The 18,844-nt window shown below is 30.2% G+C and overlaps 1 protein-coding gene across 1 annotated transcript; it reads right to left on the bottom strand.

The window, feature by feature from the left end:
- Positions 1 to 2,179: 2,179 nt before the first annotated feature.
- On the bottom strand, positions 2,180 to 12,690 carry LOC134684764 (uncharacterized). Its single transcript, XM_063544070.1, has 3 exons — positions 12,434 to 12,690; positions 3,583 to 3,745; positions 2,180 to 2,303 (listed from the first exon to the last, which is right to left on the bottom strand). Exons 1-3 carry the CDS (start codon positions 12,609 to 12,611, stop codon positions 2,180 to 2,182), a joined length of 465 nt encoding a protein of 154 aa, XP_063400140.1. The 5' UTR covers positions 12,612 to 12,690.
- Positions 12,691 to 18,844: the final 6,154 nt, after the last annotated feature.

Here is an 18,844-nt window from a genome sequence, read left to right on the forward strand (position 1 = left end):
GATTTCACACTAAATAATTATTTTAATAATATTATATGTACTATGATTAGTACTATACACTCATTTGAATTAATAGATTAATGAAAAATTATACAATTTATTTAAAAAAATGCACAATATAAAATGACAATTTTATGTTAAATGCTCATAACAAAATATTTTGTTCGTAAAGTATACGATGTTGATTGAAACTTGAAATTTTCTTTTCAATCAAAAGATGTTTCCCTCATATGATATTTTTGATAAAAAAAATGAAATTAATTATAACATGACAGTTAATTTCACAACAGTTTTCCTAGCTGTTTGTAATGTAGCTCAAATAAGATGTCAAACTAAATAAGACCAAGTCACTTGACTTAATTTTGTATTCATTATTTTGCAGTATTATTAAAAATCGATCGTTCCGTATGTTGGTTTACCATTATTTTTTTTGGACGCACAACATAAAATGACATATATAAAGAATTATTTACATTTGTAGGTTAAAATATAATGAAGTGTTATATATAATATCTTAAAAATGAAACACAATAATAAAACATTTGAGGTTACGGAAGCAGCAGTATAAACGTATCAGTATTAAACTTATCATCAACAGGAAACAATGCAAGAGAAAAATGACGATCCCAATGGGACCCTTCATTAAATATTTTCGACGTATGAAATATTCGATACACCAAACGAAGCAAGCTAAATAACCTTTCTGCCTTACAAATTTTTAATGAAAACCATCTATCAAACAAAATGAATTGCAGTAAAATGAAATTATTGTAACTTTCAAAATTTTAGAATGAGCATTTTTTTATGCTTTGAACTCACATCGAATTTATGAAGATCATTTAAAGTTTTTTTATTAATATGTTTTGTACTAATAAGTATGTTTTTACATATCTAATAATAGCCCGAAGTCGAATTTAGTTATTTGTCATCAGTGGGCCAACATTGATTTTTTTTAATTTAAAACTCAAATACCTTTATCGAGGCACCAGATTTAATTTCTACCTAACCTATCAATTTAAAACGCTAAAAAAATTATGTGATGACTAAATCATTACATATCATATACCAAATATTGCCCTGGTTTCTGCTCTCGACTGATATCAGCCCTCTTGATTGATAAATAGATATTGAAAATATCAAATTTCCATTAAAGATATTCTAGTCACAGTTTTGCTATTTTGGTTGAAATTAAAAATAAAAAGTTTTACAACACAGATATAACTAAAAATATCTTATATAAATCCAACTATATAATTATATGCCACATACAAAAGCCATTCCTACCTCAAACAAACAAACAGCAAACAAAAATCTACAAGTAGAGAAACAAAATGGAAAATAACAAGGGAAAAACAATCGACCCAAAGACAGTGTTCAAGTTCCTTCTATAGTAAAAATTATGTTTCATCATCATATTGAATAATTACGTTTGGTAATTTTCCATCGGATGATTCATCAATGATCGATTTTTGAAATACTGTTTGATTATGAAATAGCAAAGCTAATGATACGGTGACTAAATCATACATAAAAAAAACGAAATGATGAAAACAATACCTATGTTCATGTTCTTTAAACATAATTTAAAAATTTATTGATCATGTTGTGTCATTCAAAATCCTACAAAACAGTCTGTTATAGCATCTCATCTTTCCTAGTAAAGTTAAGGATATACTTAGACTACAAGGTTTGAATTTATTTTATATTGACAGAAGGACAACTTCACAATTAGATAAAAAAACAAAAAAAACAACAGCGCGATGATTTCAGTTTACCCACAACTAACTCCCTATTCTCCTGCAATAACACTGTAATTCTTCGTGAGATACTGACATATTCTAATTGAAATAATTTACGAGCATACATATTCACATTATGCGGGTTTCATTTAAAAATTATGCCCTTGATGTAAAATCTTTTGCAGCAAGAATTCGAAGGAAATAAGTACATGGAGCCGTTTAACCCTGTCTAACCACTCGATCTCGATTTGTAAGGTTGCATGTAAAATTAATTTTATTGTTTTGTTTTTTTTCTAAATGGATTCACTATATTCGATCATCGCTAATTTACATCTGTCTTTAAAATTCCAATAATAAATCCTTAAGTTTATGCAAAGAATTTAAAAAAATAATTTCAAATAATATCCTTATCAAGGACTGTTTTCTTCTCAATTAGTCATCTAGAAATAACACCCAAGACAGGCAGTTTTCCCATTGAAACATTTACTGTAGAATATCCATCCGGCTTCAGTGTGATGTGGTATGTCTGTCACAACGTCTGATCCAAACCAGAGAAGTTCACATCTAAAATGTATACAATGACTGTTGTTTTAAAAAATACATTTGATAAAATTGAACTCTACAGAAAAATTCAAACTAATGGAAAACAACTATGATATTCCTGACTAAGGTAGTTAATTATGTATCACATAGTAGATTAAATCTGCTTTTAAAGTTGTAAAACTCTAACTTGTATGATAGTCGCATATAATTCAATTATTTTGAAAACAATGTGTGAGCACAGACATAATAGGTATTAATGTAATAATAACTATTTAGAGGTCAACATGTTTTATAATCTTAATCACCATAAATACATATAATCATGCCAACTAAGAACACAAAATTATACGCATGCAGTCACCTTATTGAAAACCAAAATAGGGTGCTTTGAATACACAGAAAACTAGTTATGAGCCTTGTTAAAAATATTTTCTGTAACAAATGTAGTGTATAGTAAGGATGTACTTAGGTGAGGTTTTTGGAATTTGTGTCAAATGTTCAGACTCTACAATACTATGTAAAATACTTTGTATAATAACACCCATTTATCTTTTCATATAAGACTTAAATAAATAGCTCATATAAGGTCATACACAAGAATTAAAGCTTATTTTAGATATTTTTTTTTTAATTTGAGACCCAAATACTACCAATGCAAATATAAGGTAAACGTCCTAGTCAGCCTTTTACTGTCATATTTTAAAAATCAAATACCTTGAAAAGGAGCTCCATGCCTTATCAATATTTTTAGCTTATTGTTTTCCGTAACAAATGGTCTTCCGACTTCTAACAATCTAAATTCGTGATTAAAGAACATCCTTAAAATATACCTTACTATATGCATTTTCTGTATCATAATCATCTTTAATTGTCCCCATTGTATATCAATACGACACTATAGAATGTATTTTATCAAATGAGTTATCGATTTAACATTAACTTGTTCGTGTCTCCTTAAGTGTGTCCTTCATTTTCTATTTTCAGAACCAAAAGAACGGGTTTCTTACTTCAAATATCGTAAGTCCAGGTTTTAAAAAAGTGTAGCAAACGACTAGTATGAAATTATTTTTTTTCATACATCCCGAATTCCGGACTTATGTGTAACCAAACTTATAAACACATAAATGGTTTTCAAAAACATGATATGTGTAACCAAACTTATAAACACATAAATGGTTTTTAAAAACATAATATGTGTAACCAAACCAAACAAATAAATGTCATTTAAAAACATATTATGTGTAACCAAACCAAACAAATAAATGTGTAAGTGTAAAGAAGTATTTTTGACAACACAAACCTGTTCATGGCGCTGTTGAAATTATAACCCATACAAGTCTTTGACATTCCACAGCTAGTAGCACATCTCATTTCTGAACATTTTATTTCACCGACAACAACCATGTCAGACTTGGTATTATCCATACTACAGCTGTCAAAATATCCAGCAAATTTGTCTGAAACTGTATCAAATTGTTTTATCTATTTATTCGAAAGAATTATTCAAAATCCTGTAGCATATAAAGAAGTTTTTTTTCGAACATTACAAAGGTAACTGGATACGAATTCATTTAAAACAAACATAAATGTTACACAATACTAAGTCGGGTACAGTTTCATATTTGTATAAAAAAAAATGTTTAACTGCATATGTTATGGTCAAGTGACCGTGTGATGTTGTCAAGAAATCAAAGCTTTTAATATTATTGTTATGTCATTCATAAGCTTTATTTTTTGCATTTATCCAAGACATGAGATAAAGGAGTAATGACACTTCTTTCAATTGTTTTGTTTCATATCTGTTAGGTTCTATGAACAGAATTGTATGCAATCTTAAACGGTATGCTTATGTACTAAAATATGAAATTATAAAGAGAAAGTTTTTGAATTATATTTGTCTTATGCGTCGATGAAGCATGTTCTATAAGTATAAAGGCCAAACAACTTCTATAGAAAAAACAACAATTAAAATGGTATATACTTGGCTATACATGGACTTATTACAATACTGTTGGAAAAATTGATGTTCCCGTGGCAATACAAACATAAAGAAACTGCGCAAACAGCGCACGACATACCTTTATTGTTCATATTGAAATTGTAATTCCAAAGAAAACATGGGTTATTTCGAATGAATTGAATCATTTTTAAATTTTACGGACGCCATCACGAGTTGGTTGAACATTATGGAATAACCGTTTCACAAATGATATCGGATATGTTCGGATCAGATATGTTCCTTACAAACCTCTTACCTTTCATGAATGTGACCTACCAAATAAGACTATTTACCGGATGTGTTATCACATAAGCAACATGATGGGTGCCACATATGGAGCAGGATCTGCTTACCCTATCGGAGCACCTGAGATCACCCCTAGTTTTTGGTGGGGTTTGTGTTGTTCATTATTTAGTTTTCTAAGCTATGTCATGTGTACTATTGTTTGTCTTTTTCATTTTTAGCCTTGGCGTTGTCAGTTTATTTTCGATTTATGAGTTTGACTATCCTCTGGTATCTTTCGTCCCTCTTTTGTACAAAATCCAAGAATTATGTAAAAAAAGGATATTATCATTTGTGTGTATGACCTTTAAAAAAGAATATTGTGTCAATGCTGGACTGATAATATATATTATTAAACGTGTTTTAATTGTATATAAACATATATTTATTTGAATATTGCCGGATGGTCAACTTCTCGGGTGTGCACAAAAACTAATAAATGCAGTGACTTTCATACTCATGATTCAAAACCATTTATAATTTGCAAACGATAAGGGCCGTTTTATATGTATATCTGGGGAATGGTTATATATGAAATACTTAATAATTATCCTGTCATATAGAGTTTACATCCACCACGACACTGTTCTGAACGTTCACTTTGAGATCTCAATGTTTGTTTAAGTAAATACCTTATTAATGCTTAGAAATGTAGTATGCCTCCCTTTTCATTAACATTGTCTATATTTATGACAGAACATATAGAAATGTCTTAGTTTTATTTATAAAATATAATTCGGACAAGAAGGACGAAGTAAGGACAAAATTTAATAACGTTTCTTTATTCAAGAATAACGAAATCTGTTTGTCTTTCTAAAGGTTACTAACCAAAAGACGCAAGAAACGTTCCTTTCGAATATATGATTTAACGTTTTCTCTTACGTCATCGTTAATACAATAATACACGGATAGGAGCCTTTAGAATACCATGTAAGTCTGACTCAATCCTTTGAACCTTCAACTACCTTTTTTATTCACAACCAGTTGTATTGTGTTATCTGTTGGATGCTAAATGTGTATTTGTTGTTATTGAAATAACAAGTCAAAATACTGCTGCAATATTTATTATTGTTACGTAACTCGGTTATTACAAATCTGTTTCTTCATACTGACATTCAGTTAAGACATATTAAGTTGTTACTAGTGTAGCTGAATGACAAACCGATTAATAAATCAAAATGGTGCTTCATTTCCTAATAACCAAAATGAAATAAACTTAGGATGAGATCAATCCAGACATACCAGAGTCAGAACGCAATTTGTGAAATATTGCTTTAAATATGACAGTTAAAATCCGTAACTGTGGAACAACAAATCCGAAAAAAATCTAAAAAAAATCAATCCCTTGTAACCAGAATATGATTAACAAAATAGGTATAAGCACTCTATATACAACTCCGTGTGATAGGACGCAACAGTTTTAATATAACCAGTTCTTTAGCATAAAATCTGGAGTCATTCTTTGAAGCAACTTTTCTTTAACAGTCAGTACTAAATAATTGGGCTTATAAGAGCACTAACATATATTAAAAGGGTTGTAGTTATTAAAACTTTAGCACTTCCCATTTTAGTTCAAGTTCTGACTGTCCTTCCTAACCCCCCAGAAGGGGTTTCGAAGGAGATTCAGAATATATTTTTCAACTTTTTATGGAAAGGTAAACTGGATTAAGTGAAAAGGGCAGTGATAATGTCCGAACACTGTGATGGTGGTCTTAAGATGCATAATATTTATTATTTTTGCTATAGTGTAAAAATGTTTTGGCTGTATAAATTATTAGACCACCAAAATTACTCTCCTTGGAAAGTCTTGCTACTTAGTTACATTTTACACTTAAGTCAAGTAGGATTGCTCTTTTTAGCAGAAAAAAAGTTAATCCGTTTTGGCATGATATCCTGGTAAATTTTTCCAAGTTAAAAATTAAGCTTAAAGCTAAAAACAATGCTGAAATTCTGGCCCAGTCCATATGGCTGAACTCGAACATCAAAATGGATGGCAAGATGATTTTGAGGTTCAAATATATTGAAAATAGTATATTCTTCATTAATGATCTGATGTCAGATAATAATACATTATTCACATATGATGAATTTAAAAAAAATATGATATTAATACTAATTTTGTAGAGTTTTATGGTATTTTAAGTGCGATTCTGAACAGATGGAAAAGTATAATAAAAGGTAGTTCAACACTGGAAATTATTTAAAATAAATTAATAGATAAAGTTGAAAAGGAAACAAAATCTTGTAAAATTTTCTATACATTATTTTTGGAAGATAATAAAGTGATATCTTTATCTTCCCGTGAAAAATGGGAAAGAGATTTTAATATGCAGAATGAAGATTGAAATGCTATTCATTCCATGCCCTTCATTAGAACCAGAAATTCTTTTTTACAAAACTTTCAATTTAAGATTGTTCATAGGATTCTACCATGTAATTAATTTTTATTGAAATGTAAATTAAAAGAAACTGAACTATGTACATTTTGTTCAGAAATTAAAAAAAATAAAGAAAATATTTTTCACATATTTTGGGAATGTACTGTACCACTTCTGGCTATCCGTTGTAGATTGGATTAAACATTATGGCACTATCCTGCTTTTCAGTGCAAAAGAAGTCATTTTAGATCTGTCGGAGGATTTTGTCAACAGTAAAATAGTTAATAATGTTTTGTTGTTATTCAAACATTATATATACAAATGTAGATGTAAGAACATGACCTCCACAAAATATGGTGGATTAGAATATTTAAAGTAGTAGATTAATATAAAAAAATACTCTGTATGTTTCTTAACCCCTGTACAAAAAGTAAAAATGGATCACAAATGGAATTTGTTAGAAGCAGCTTTTATTTAATTAATTAACAAAATCATTTGTAATATTTATATTTACATCTTATTATATCCTTATGACTTAATTGATCTTTCAAGTATTACTTTAGTTTTATAATGTGCATCGAATACTGTAGTATATAATTTCACATGTTTCATGAAAAATAAAATAATTACAAGACAATCTTTTCTTTAAAAGAAACTATATTGAAGGTAGAAACGAATAACATTAGATTTTCAACTTTATTTTTATGATAGTACCAAATATATAAATAAAAGGGCACTAGCTACGAGATATATAAAAAATCTAATATATTATTTTTTTGCCCAAATCATCAATGAAATGCAAAAAGCAGCCTGCATGGTTCAATTTTGTCAACATAATAAAAAAAACATTGATTATTAATTATTCACTTGCAAATGAATAATTCGACCTACTTGAATTCGTATTCATGTAAACTTCTATTTAGCAGGTCGAGAACTCTAAATTTCCTGACGTCAGAATATATTTACATCGTAATTTCCCAAACACAAGGCCAATACAGCTTTGACAAACTGACCAATCGACTCAATTAACTACAACGCATTGTGGGCTACTACGAGTTTACTACTAGTTGAAAACACGTGGAATTAGTTGGAAAACTGTCAACTATCATAGTGTCTGGGACTCTCAAATTAAATGTTTTTTTGTTCTGCGAATATGTCTATTGTAAAATATATAACATACCCTTCAATTTCCATGCTCAGATTAAAACAAATGTTGTTTACGGGTATCACAATTCGACTTTCTTTGTCGCCTTGTAAAAGTAGTTGAACAGATTTTTTCCATTGTTATGTAGTAATTTCACGGCGTGAAACAGTGAATTTTCAGATGAATTGACCATTGTCTAGTATGAGCAATTTTTGAGCTCTTTTAAACATGTAAAATGTCATTCATCAACGTTACTGCCTCGAAAAACATGAAAACTGGCACTGAAACTCTTCTATCTGTAGTGGATGTGTAATTTTTTTTTATCAGGACTTGAACTAAAAATAAGAGCACCACAATATTCATGCTAAAAATAAGTGCTAAAAATAAGTAAATAGCTTAAATACTTTATATAGTTTCATCCATCGATAATGTCCGTCTGTTGCTAATTTTATCCCAAAATATACCTTAGAGGTATTCTTATCATTCGGCTGCTGGTCTATTGACGTATGCGCAATATTTCCAATTATTCAATTCCTCTGGATCATAGTGGGTTCTATATTACCTATTATTTTTTTTAAACGTGCCTTATATATAGAAATAAGCAGATGAGGTATAAGTGCCAAATGAAACATTTTTCAATCCAAGACACAATCTAGAAAAGTAAGCAAAAATAGGTTCAATACTAAAAAGTAAGCTATAAAGGGACCAACAATTACATGTGTAAAACAATCCAAACAAAAAAAAGCGCATAACAACGGCCTAATTTAATAACAAAAGAAGCAGAAACGTATATAATTGACCTCGAGTGATTAATATTCATTGTTGTTTTTAAAGGCAAAGAAATAAACACATTCTTTATAGCTACCAGTTACACAAAAGTTGCTGAACCCTATGAATATTTGCACCGGCTATTATCGACGGCTAATTTTACACTAGTAAGTTTGTCTGATGGGTATTTTTCACTGTTATTCCGCTGATGTCTGTTGGGCGAATACCTGAAATCTCCGATCATCGTCAAACATATTAATGGCTGTACATCGGGTAATTCAAACACTTTTTATTTCGCATAGAATACATCTTTTGCGATATTTTCTTTCTATTGCCCTTGTAGATATTCATGATTGGATCTCGAATTATAATTAGTATCTTTTTAACAAAATTATTTTGTACATAAATTCAAGTGTTTTCATTGCCATATTTAATATAAACATCTATATCTAGAATATGGATCTGTCGTTTGAAACTAAGGCTTTTCTACCTCAGGAATAGATTACCTTAGCTGTATTTGGCAAAACATTTAGGAATTTTTGGTCCTCAATACTCTTCAACTTCGTACTTTATTTGGCCTTTTAAACAATTTTTGATTCGCGCGTCACTGATGAGTCTTTTGTAGACGAAACACGCGTCTGGCGTAAACACAATTTTTGGAGTTTTTTTCATAGATTATTTTATCAGAAAAGTTATCTTATCAAAGTTTGAATAGAACGGATCATTATTACTATTCTTATGATTTCGACGAAAATGATTCAATTGTTCTTTTGACATACCCAAGTTAGTACAAAATAGGTGTACTGCGAACACATCTCAAATCATGATACCCCGTCTATCGAAAAGTCAATCCAATCCAACCTCACAAATCGATTCCCTGTCCCTCAAAAAGTCTTTGAAATTAAAAAAAAGATAAGTTCTGACAATTAAGCATCCACGTAGTCCATTGACATGTAATCAAATTTCAAACATTGCACAGAAATGCTAATGTCTTATATATTTTTGCTTGAATGTTTTGGTGAGCACATACATATTACCGTTCGCCGCCTTCGATGCAAAAAAACAAAAACACACCGAAAACAAACCGTTGGATAACAATGACTGTGAAAAGAAAATAGAAGTTATGAAAAAGAAATCAGTTAATCAAAAGCAAACATAAAAACAAATATTAGAAATATGTCATTACGTTTACCCTATGAGTATGATAAGTAAGATCTTTTATTCTAATATATATATATATATATATATATTTATAACCAATTTGTGAATATTAAACATAAAGGGAATGTGTAAGTATATATGTAACACTCCCAAACGTGTCCTTCCCCCCAAACGTGTCCGATTCCCCTAAACGTGTCTTTTCTCCCTAAACGTGTCCGAAATGTACAATATTCCCCAAACGTGTCCGATTTCATAACCCCAAAACGTGTCCGGTAATTGTTATTCGCCAAAACGTGTCCAATATGTAACGCCAAAACGTCACACGTCTTTTAGCGCTAATACTGTACATGTATCTCCTAAATAAAATCGCTGATAACGTTTATCAGATTTAGTTAGTACAATGTAGGTTTTTAATGATTATAATAATTGCAAAATTAATCTGTTATTATTAATTAACTTTGACTGAAATTGCTTATTGTCCAGTTGCAAGTATTTCATATTCATTTAGAGGGAAAATGCACATAATTCTGGAGTTAAATTAATCGTTAACTTTGTACTTATTAACTCCAATGATACCTTTTATATTTATCCGAATATTGCATGGCCGGTTTTTAACAGCATTCCCCCCTACTTTTGCCAATAGTTTGTGAGTCAAAAGCTCATCAAATCATTAACTGGTTATCCGGGTTTTTTTTTTAATAATTTTTAGGTTTCCAGCATCACTAAAGACACACAATAAAGAGACATATTAAACGTCCAGTGCCAAATATTTCATGCATTTAAGTTTTAATGTTTTTGCAGTTCTATTTACCTGTTTTATTTTTTTTTTTACATTTGAACATACATGTTTTAATGTTTTTACTGTTCTATTGTAAAGATTAACTTTAGACTATTGGTTGAGTATTGTCCAGTTGCAAGTATTTCATGCATATTTAGAGAAAACATACAAGTCTTAATGTTTTTTTCAGTTCCACTGAATACATTAACTTTAGACTGTTGATTGCGAATTGTCCAGTTGCATAATTAGATAGAACAATAATGTTTTAATGCACAGAGAAAGAAACAGTTATTTGTACAGTTTAACTAAAAATATTTGCCTACAATTTACATGCAATATAGCCGAAATGACGCCCCCACTTAAACCCAGTTTAATTCTGCCGATATGAAAAAAGTACTCACGTGTCTTATTTATATTTTTAATAAAATGGTAAGATTAGTGTCATTAGTATACGTTAATGAAAAAGCAATAACCGAATAATATAAAAAAGAAGATGTGGTATGATTGCCAATGAGACAACTATCCACAAAAGACCAAAATTACACAAACATTAACACGTTTTGGGGATTGGACACGTTTGGGGGTTAGTTGCGAAATAGACACGTTTGGGCGTTTATACCAATGACACGCTTTGGCGCTGTTTTCAACTAGACATGTTTGGGGGAATCGGACACGTTTGGGGGGAAGGACACGTTTCTGAGTGTTACATATATAAAACTGGTATACGGTTCAAAAATTAATATCATTTATTTATTTTAATTGAACAAAAGATGTTCATCTTTCATTTTATGTGTTATTTTTTAACAAAAATATTTGTTTTGTATATTTTAATGATGAAATATTGGTTGTCTCGAGAATATAGTAGCTCCTCCACTGAACTCAGAATGCACGTATCAAAAATGTCACACGTATTGTTTAATGTTATGTTCAACTGTACTTTTAAAACTCGGGTTGTCATTTTTTGATGCGAAAACTAAATTATTCGAATGAGATATTAGAACTGGTCAATTCTCAAAGATGTAAAAAGTAAAATAAAAAATACTGAACTCCGTTGAAAATTCAAAACGGAAGTCTCTAATCAAATGGCAAAATCAAATGATAAAACACATCAAACGAATGGACAACAAGTGTCATATTCTTGACTTGGTACAGCCATTTTCAAAATTTAGAAAATGTAGAAAATGGTTGGTTAAACATGGTTTTATAACATTAAACCTCTCACCTGTATGACAGTCGCATAAAATTCCGTTATATTTACAGCGGTACGTGAATCGAACTATGGTTACAGCAGTCATCGCTGTTTTACAATCTCAAAACAAATAAAGGAAAATGTAATACATTGCCGTTTCCAATGTAAATGTACGTAAAGTAAATTAATGTAGTTTTGAATGGACAAGAACAAAACATGAAAATCAAATTTGGAAAGAACCTCTTGGAAAATCAAAAAAGATGCAAACGTTTCTCTCATCAGAAAAAAAAATATATATATTATAATTATTATTACTGACAACATTGCAAAACTACTGACAATTCTACTGAAAGACATCATGGTAGGTAAACAGGTCTGTAGAAAGCACAGATGCATTTAATGAATTAAGACAAAAAGCAAACATAGCAAATGAGGTACAAATTTGAAATTACCTTCAATTTGTATTTTCCAATTTCTTTCTTCATGCCTACGACGTGTAAATACTCCAATACTTCTCACTTCAAAATTATTTGTATTTGTGACATTTCCCAAAACATTTGCACTAACGTCAATCCCAGTTCCTACTCTAATGTCTCCACCTGCCCAACTTATCCAGAATGGTAGATACATAGTGCAGTTCAGTTCAATCTGGTGGTAAAATTCTTCAATATTGCAGTTTCTAGAATTGAGCGAATCATATGAACAGTAGGTAATGATGAAATAGAAATTATCGGAGTATTTATCAAAGATTATCTCATACAATGGTTCTGACGAGTTTCTGACATAAGAACTTGACAGAAGAACATATTCAAACAAATGGCATGCTTTTATTTCAAACACGAAGGACGTTATTCCACTTAGATCAAGGTTATACCTATTAACGTCAATAGTGTAGTTCATGATATCAGCTGTTCTCTGTGCATAAACATTACTATCAACTATTGTTGGTATCATATTGGTTGTTATCTGCACACCTTCAATATATAAACATAAATTACATCAATTTTGTATATGTATCATATAGGTAATAGAGGCACATAAACAATACATCAGGTGCATATGCAGTCAGGCATTCATTTACTATCTATATTTTGGTGCTACTATGTGTAAAACCCACTGCCATAAAGACAGAAAAAGACATTGTTTTGTTTAGATAGATAAACACTAGTAATATCAATAAATGATTAAGTAATAGGACTCGCTTGACATTTGATGTATTTAATTGATAGCATTTTTTGTACGTTTTGAGTTGTCTGATCGCAAGCTTTTATTTTGTGGATATCTATTTGATATGTCCTTTGATTTATATCTTTTAAATGCTCCCTTTGTATATATTTTAATTTTGGATGTAAAATGTCTTCTATTTTCAGTGTTCTAGCTAGGATTTCATAAGCGCAGGGTACCGATCCTGTTAAAGGACATTTAACGCGTGATATGATTATATGAAAAGGGCATGTTTTATTGCTGAAAAACTTGTCACACAAGTTCTTGCCACACAAGTTTTCAAAGCATTGCTTGTCCTAGTTTAGCTTTATATGCAGACTGTTTTGCAGGGTTTCCTAGTTTATTTCGTTTATTCTCCCATACTCAGTTGGAAAGATCTTTATTCATCAAATGAGCAGAAATCGCAAGAGAAACGAAACAATAGAAGAACAACCGATCTGATAAAATAATGATTAAGCAAATATTTTTCCCCAAAATTCAAACAGACCTTATGATTGTAACAGTTTGTTGTGGTGTTACACAAACGCTCACTTATGTGTAACCCTGCAATATTGTCCATGTGCTTGCCATAAGCAAGGATCCTGTAGTCAACGTTTGACGTTGGTTGCTATCGTTTTATTTTGTTTTGGTTATTGTTAAGAACATACCCGGTCAAATGCTCAAAACTGTTTTAAAGGAGTAGGTCCAGTAAGACCCCTTTTAACCCCAACATATAGCCGTTTTACAAAATTGTTAAAATGTAAACTTTTAGTTATTTATTGGAAAGTAGAATGTGTCTGCTACATAGATATGGGTTGTTTTGACAATACTACGCACATATATCGGGTCCTATCATCATTTAGTTTGCTAAATTACTGCAATCTTCACAATTTTAGCACTTTAGATAAATTTGAGACGGTTTCCGTCTTAAATGAAAGTAGCCGCATTTGTGTTCATTCTTCATATTGAAATGTAAGTTGTATTTGATGATAATACATAGCATATATAAAGATTGAGAGTGAACACATATGCGGCCACTTTCATTTTTGACAAAAACCATATGAAAAATGACATTTTTTGGCATATTTGATAGATATTGGCTTGAATCGGAGCGTTTTTAATGACTAAATCAGTTAAAATCTTTCATATAAACTAATTAAATCAACTGAAATAGACACTTAAGAGTTTTAAAATTGTCCAAAATCTTTCGTCAGATGAACCCGACATTGAGGCAAAATCGGTCCTTACCGGACTTTCTCCTTTGACTTTTTTGATTGAATGCTAATCTGTGTGAAATGTGTTTATTGATAAAATGTATACTCTTAACTTATAGTTGTTCCTCTCTTGTCAAGTTGTCCCCGGTTGAAAGATACTCATAGAGGCTATTATACCACATGTCATAATATTTTGTTTTATTGAACAAGCTGAGCAGATTTTAGAAGGTTGCTCTAAAGCAACACTATTCAAATGACTTAAAATACACGAAAAAAGCAGCTAAAAGATATACAGTAAAAAATAGGCCTTCTGTAAGAAGAAATCCTCATGAATACAAAGAAAAAGCAACAACAAAACGCATGTATATTACATTCAATTTTTGATTTTTTCTAGAATGTGCACTTGTGCTCATTTTTCTATTCTTTTTAAAGGCTTTACTTTACTATTGTAAATAATTAAAACAAGTAATTTAAAGAATTGTTACAATATCAAAATTCTTTTGTGACATTTGATTTAAAAAAAAGAAATTTTTGGAGGGAAATATATATCTAAATAAAAAATTCAACTTACCACCAGCTTTAAAAGTTGATGAACATAAAAGTAGAACTCCAAACCACTGACCTGTCTTAAAAACCATATTCACAATATTCATACGTTCCAGTAAACTTTTGAACATTTATGGCAACTTCACATCAAAGATGTCCCCTTATATAATCACTGTTCATCTATTATTGAACATTGTCGACCAATATTGAGATCTGTTAGAACCAATCTAAAGCTTACTTATTAATTACGTGGTAACATTTTTAACAATGAAGGCTTGATACAGCATATTTGATGAGCTTTTTTGGCCTTTTGGGACTTAAAGTTTTAATGATCATACAACAACATATTTACAAAGCATTCCTGTGTATATCGGAAAAATATAGTAAATGCAATCTTGAATAAAACAAAAAACATACAACATCAAATTAATTCGTCGTACAGAACATTTGGAATGTGCAGAAAAAAAGACAAGCAGTTTTGAAATTATAATAAAACCAATTCTGATTAATTGTTGAATTGTAAAGAATCATACTATATAAACTTAGAAGGCACACATTATTGTCTCAGACATTTGAAACCAGTGACTTTATCTATAAAATATTTTCTGTTTTGTTAACCGACGGTATATTGACAAAACGCTTTTGAATGTGTCGAAAACGTTTATCAAAATGAGGTTCTTGCTTAAATGGGCACTAGCTGTCAAATTCATGTTCACCAAATTGACTCAAATTCTCATATTTCATTTATAACAATGTAAAACATTTTTCCAAACTATCAAAAGTATAAAATGAAAAATTTACAGGCCATGGTCTCAATAAGATTTAGCTCCGTTTCGTGTGAAGTTTAGCAAGGAAGACATCTAATTAAATTCGAGTTGACCTTCTATGACCATATAAGCGATGTAAACATACACATAGATATAAATAGATTAAGCAACTCGTGCAGTTGGATTTTTATAGGTCTACTAAATTTTGTATTATAGATTGAAAATTTATGTTTATCGTCGTTTGTTCCTAAATAAGGATGATTTTTTGTGGATCGAATCAGTCAATCAAAATATTTACCTTTGTTTCACTTTCAATGTTGACATACTTTTCCTTTAAATAACCATACACGGACAATGCATGCGTTATTCTATCTCTTTCTACGGGGTTAAATTTGAGTTCACATGAATACAGGTTTAATGAGGTCGAGTTATTCACTTGCAAGTGAATAATTCAGTATCAATTTGTATTAGCTTAATTTGACAAAACTGAACCATTTTAGCTGCTAAAATAGAATTATTATTTCACTATTTCACTTTCATTAATGATTGAATAAAAAAAAATCATACTTTAGATTTTTTATATATCTCGTAGCTAGTGCTCCTTTAAATCCAGCTAGGAACATTAAAACATTTTAAAACGTTCATTTAACTTGATTTTTATATAAAATTAAAGTTGTTTATCGTTGTATAAAAAAAACCTTAAAAATCTTTTTATCACTTAAAAATTTCGTACACAGACGTTTGTTTGAAATGTTAACCTCAATTTAATAATATAGATTTATAAATATGAATCAGTAGATTCGTTTTGCTGTTTAAAATTTAAAGAATGAGTTATTTAAAAAAAAATAATGAAGAACAAAAATGATAGTTTTCATTGCGTGACCATTTCGACGTTATATTCATTTAGGTATATTTTTTATATATGATTACAAACTACCGTACAGCCGTACGTATTTTCGTGGGTACCAAATTTTGTGAATTGAGGAAAATTTGCATTTTCGTGGATATTTAATTTCGTGGTTTTAGAAAACTTGTAAATCGTTGAACATTTAAATTCGTAGTTCCTCTGTACCAAAGAAATCCTCGAAAATTGGTCCCCAACGAATATTTATGTTTCCACAGTATTTAATTAAAAATGATTCGGTAACCTTCTTTTAATTTTGTTAAAACGGAAATGTCCAGGGTCACAATTTTTGTATCCTGCTTAAACATTAAACAGTAAAATTTTATGTAGATTCCTTAAACAAATGTACTATTTCAGAGAAACCTCCCTTTAATACTCGAATTTAAAAAGCATTGCAAATCAAACAAAAATAAATGTAAATGGTATTTCACATCCTAAATTTTATGGTAATATTGTACTTAAAGCGAGGAAATCACTATGTGATCCTTGTAAACTCATCGAACCTTTACACAAACTTATAAGCAAGGGTTATCGTACCAATATTGTAATTAGATCTCTGAATATAGTTCACATTGGCACTAATATTGATTGTGTCATTAGCAAATTAAAACATAACTAAATTGCATTATCTTTTGAGGCGAGATGTATAGAGACACAGACACGTTAATTTTTATTTCTATAGAAGTCGCTCTTCACTATCCCACTACCTGTCGATACATTTATTTTTGGCATTGCACAAGTCATGTCTTCTTTGACTATTAATGACGTTAACATACTAAATCCCTAGGATGTGTTTTAGTTGATTTTAGTCTCTGATGCATGATTTTTTATTATTAATTAGTTTTGGCTGTTAACTAGCTGTCAGTAACTGCGAATACTCTCAAATCGTATTTTCTTGTTAATTCGACCTGTTGATACTGTTTATAATGCTTTTTTGTTATTTTTTATTTTTATGGATCTTGTCTGTACACCAGCTTTGATAATTTGTAATATCTTCAATTTTTTTTCACTTATTCTTACTACATTTGTATAAACTTCAAGATTATAATTATTTTTTTAAAACCGTTTTTTTTTCTAAAGTGAATATTGATCAATATTTTCAAAGGGTTAGCTATTTCTCAGTGATGTCCTGCCATGGCTTTGTTTGAATTTGTTTGTTAGCTTTTTGGTCATGAATGTTTGTCTCTAATATTTAATAAACTGTGCATTTGTAATCAGATATCGCAGATCAAATTTATTTGTTCATTGTGTAATCATACGTTTTTTTATTGAGTTAAGTCTGCCAATTGATATTTTATCGTGTGTTTTTCTATGTTGTGATGTTATGCTTTTGTTTCAGAAAAAGGGAGAAGGTTTGGATCCATTAAAACGTTTAATCCCGCTGCAAATGTTTGCACCTGTCCTAAGTCAGGAATCTGATGTACAGTAGTTGTCGTTTGTTTATGTGATATATACGTGTTTCTCGTTTCTTGTTTTGTTTATATAGAGTAAACCGTTGGTTTTCCCGTTTGAATGGTATTACACTAGTAATTTTGGGGTCCTTTATAGCTTGTTGTTCGGTGTGAGGCAAGGCTCCGTGTTGAAGGCCGTACTTTAACCTATAATTGGCACTCACACCACATCTTCCTATATCTATTTGTAAAATAAATAGAAATTATGCGATCAGTAAAATTCACCTTAGTAAGTTGCATAACAGTTTATCTAGCCGACTTGATTAATCATTACAATAAATTAGGCTCATGTGTTCGGGGGTCAACTGAAGGATACCTCTAGGTGCAGGAGTTTATTGCTGCATCGAAGACCCATTGTTGGCCTTCGGTTGTTGTCTACTGTATGGTTGGGTTGTTTGCTCTTTGACACATTCCCCATTTTCATTTTTAATTTTAAACTGAAGCAAAATTGGGGTCAAAGCAAACAAGGAAAAGTTCTAATAGATGCAAATACAATAAATGAAAATAAATTTATTGAATTAAAAACAATTATTGAAATAAAAATTAGTGGCACCTGAGCTGCGACTGATACAATATAATGTGGCGGGGTAAAACAGTTTTCATCGCCGCTACACTACCATACAGTAAGACAGTTGTGTAACTTCACATTATTAGAATAAACCCATCCGATATGTATAAATAGAAAATTAACAAACAACAGTTACTAAAAGATAGTTCAAAGTTAAATAAACAATGAAATAAATGTTTTTCTTTAGATTAAATCTGATCCAAGGAGTCC

Source organism: Mytilus trossulus, chromosome 9 (assembly GCF_036588685.1).
Source record: "Mytilus trossulus isolate FHL-02 chromosome 9, PNRI_Mtr1.1.1.hap1, whole genome shotgun sequence".
Classification (NCBI taxonomy): domain Eukaryota; kingdom Metazoa; phylum Mollusca; class Bivalvia; order Mytilida; family Mytilidae; genus Mytilus; species Mytilus trossulus.